The 1,991-nt window shown below is 44.3% G+C and overlaps 1 protein-coding gene across 1 annotated transcript; it reads left to right on the top strand.

The window, feature by feature from the left end:
* The first annotated feature begins 999 nt into the window (after positions 1-999).
* On the top strand, positions 1,000-1,525 carry TMEM250 (transmembrane protein 250). The gene has a single exon (XM_031057363.1). It carries the CDS (start codon positions 1,130-1,132, stop codon positions 1,400-1,402), a length of 273 nt encoding a protein of 90 aa, XP_030913223.1. The 5' UTR covers positions 1,000-1,129; the 3' UTR covers positions 1,403-1,525.
* Positions 1,526-1,991: the final 466 nt, after the last annotated feature.

Raw genomic sequence — 1,991 nt, 5'->3', positions numbered from 1 at the left:
AGCACAAATCTGGAATTCTGGAATCCACTTGCGAAAGTGCTCAGAGAATTCTTTTTTTTTGTTTTTCTTTTAAAGGAAATGTGACCCCATGCAAACACATTAATATTGCTGTTCTCACATGAATATTACTGCTCAGGTGGGTGGGCTCTCGAGGGTGGCTGTTAGATTAGGAAAGATCTATGAATTAGCCAAGATAATTTCAGACCAAACCTCTTTGCTGCCTTAACACTGGCATTGAGTAGCAGCTCCCCAATTGTTCCCAGCATGGATCACAAGCTGGAATCCATATATTGCTGAGTGCTGGATTCTTTTTAGATTCTTCATGGGCTTAAAAATTCATGCTTGAGGAGAGGCCTGGTAATTGTGAGCGTGAGATAAAGTTTATAACAGGCTACAACTGGTGCTGGCTGGGGAATTTATTTGGAATGTGGCACGGAAATAGAGTGTGTTTGTGTGGGGAATAAGAAGCAAAGAGAAGGCAAATATGTTCTTATTTTGCAGTGATTAAGGGGGACCCATTGCAGCTATCCTCAGTGTTCAGATCCTGGCATTTGCTTCTACTTTCCCCTGAATTTATTTGCTCCAGCTTTCTCACAGAGATTCTTCTTCAAAACAAAGATGTTTTAAGGGAAGAAGCTGAGGTTTGGAAAGGGTGTGCTGATACTGAAATCGGCTGGGATAAGTTGCTCTATTGAGCAGCTTCAGGAGAACCAAAACTTTCTATCGTTTCTTCTTCAAAACAAAGATGTTTTAAGGGAAGAAGCTGAGGTTTGGAAGGCAGTTGTAAGGGTGTGCTGATACTGAAATTGGCTGGGATAAGTTGCTCTATTCCAGCTGGGATAAGCTGCTCTATTCAGCAGCTTCAGGACAACTGAAACTTTGTATTGTCTGTGTTATTTAGAGAAAATGTCTCTTGCCTGCGCTATCTCTCAGCACCAAACCAAGCTGCTCGCTGTTCCTCCCCGCAGGTGTGTCCCTCGGCGGCCGTCCAGCCCAGGGTTAGCCGCGGGTGCGCTCGTTCCACGGCCCGCACACCACCTGCCTGCACTCCGCCTGCGGCCCCGTGCGCAGCGCGCACCTGGTGCGCACCAAGTACAACAACTTCGACATCTATCTCAAGTCGCGATGGATGTACGGCTTCATCCGCTTCCTGCTGTACTTCAGCTGCAGCCTCTTCACCTCCATCCTCTGGGTGGCTCTGTCGATCTTGTTTTGCCTTCAGTACCTCGGCATCCGCATCTTCCTGCGCTTCCAGTACAAACTCTCCATCATCCTGCTGCTGCTGGGGAGGAGGAGGGTGGACTTCAGCCTCATGAATGAACTGCTCATCTACGGGATCCATGTGACCATGCTGCTGGTGGGGGGGCTGGGCTGGTGTTTCATGGTCTTTGTGGATATGTAAATAAAACCAAGCGCATGTGGGATCAGGAGGTGACTTTTCTTCCAGCCCCGAAATGTGTCAACATCCTCTTCTTTCTTTCTTTTTTTTTTTTTTAATATAAATTAATTTATTTCGCAGTGGTAATTTTTGTGGATAAATTAACATGCTTGTCGCTGGAATTTGTATCTCTTTGATGGTCGAGGTGCCATTTTGATTATCAAAGTGCAACACTTGACTGGGTGTTTTATTCTTTGCACGGTGCAAGTTAGTGTAAAGTTTCTTCTAATCTGTAAGAACCTATTTCGCTCCTATTCCTGTATTTCTGTGGCCATGAAAAAGGCAGGATTTATCTGGAGGACAGAAGCCAGATAATTTTGCACTCCACGCTTAATCCATCCTTACCATTTTCCTAAAAATGTTCCTTAATGCCTCAGGCATGTAGTAAGTATCTTTCTTGTAGGTTTTTGTTTTGTATATTCCCAATAAGAATTTGGGCCCAAAATTCAACAGACTGTAGGGATTTTTTTTTCCTCTTTTATTTTTAGATGTATGCAAGACATACATTTGCCCCACTCCTGTTTCATCCACTTTAAGGTGATTATGTAGCTTT

Source organism: Geospiza fortis, unplaced genomic scaffold (assembly GCF_000277835.1).
Source record: "Geospiza fortis unplaced genomic scaffold, GeoFor_1.0 scaffold27, whole genome shotgun sequence".
NCBI lineage: Eukaryota > Metazoa > Chordata > Aves > Passeriformes > Thraupidae > Geospiza > Geospiza fortis.
This window is presented reverse-complemented; position numbering and strand designations above follow the sequence as displayed.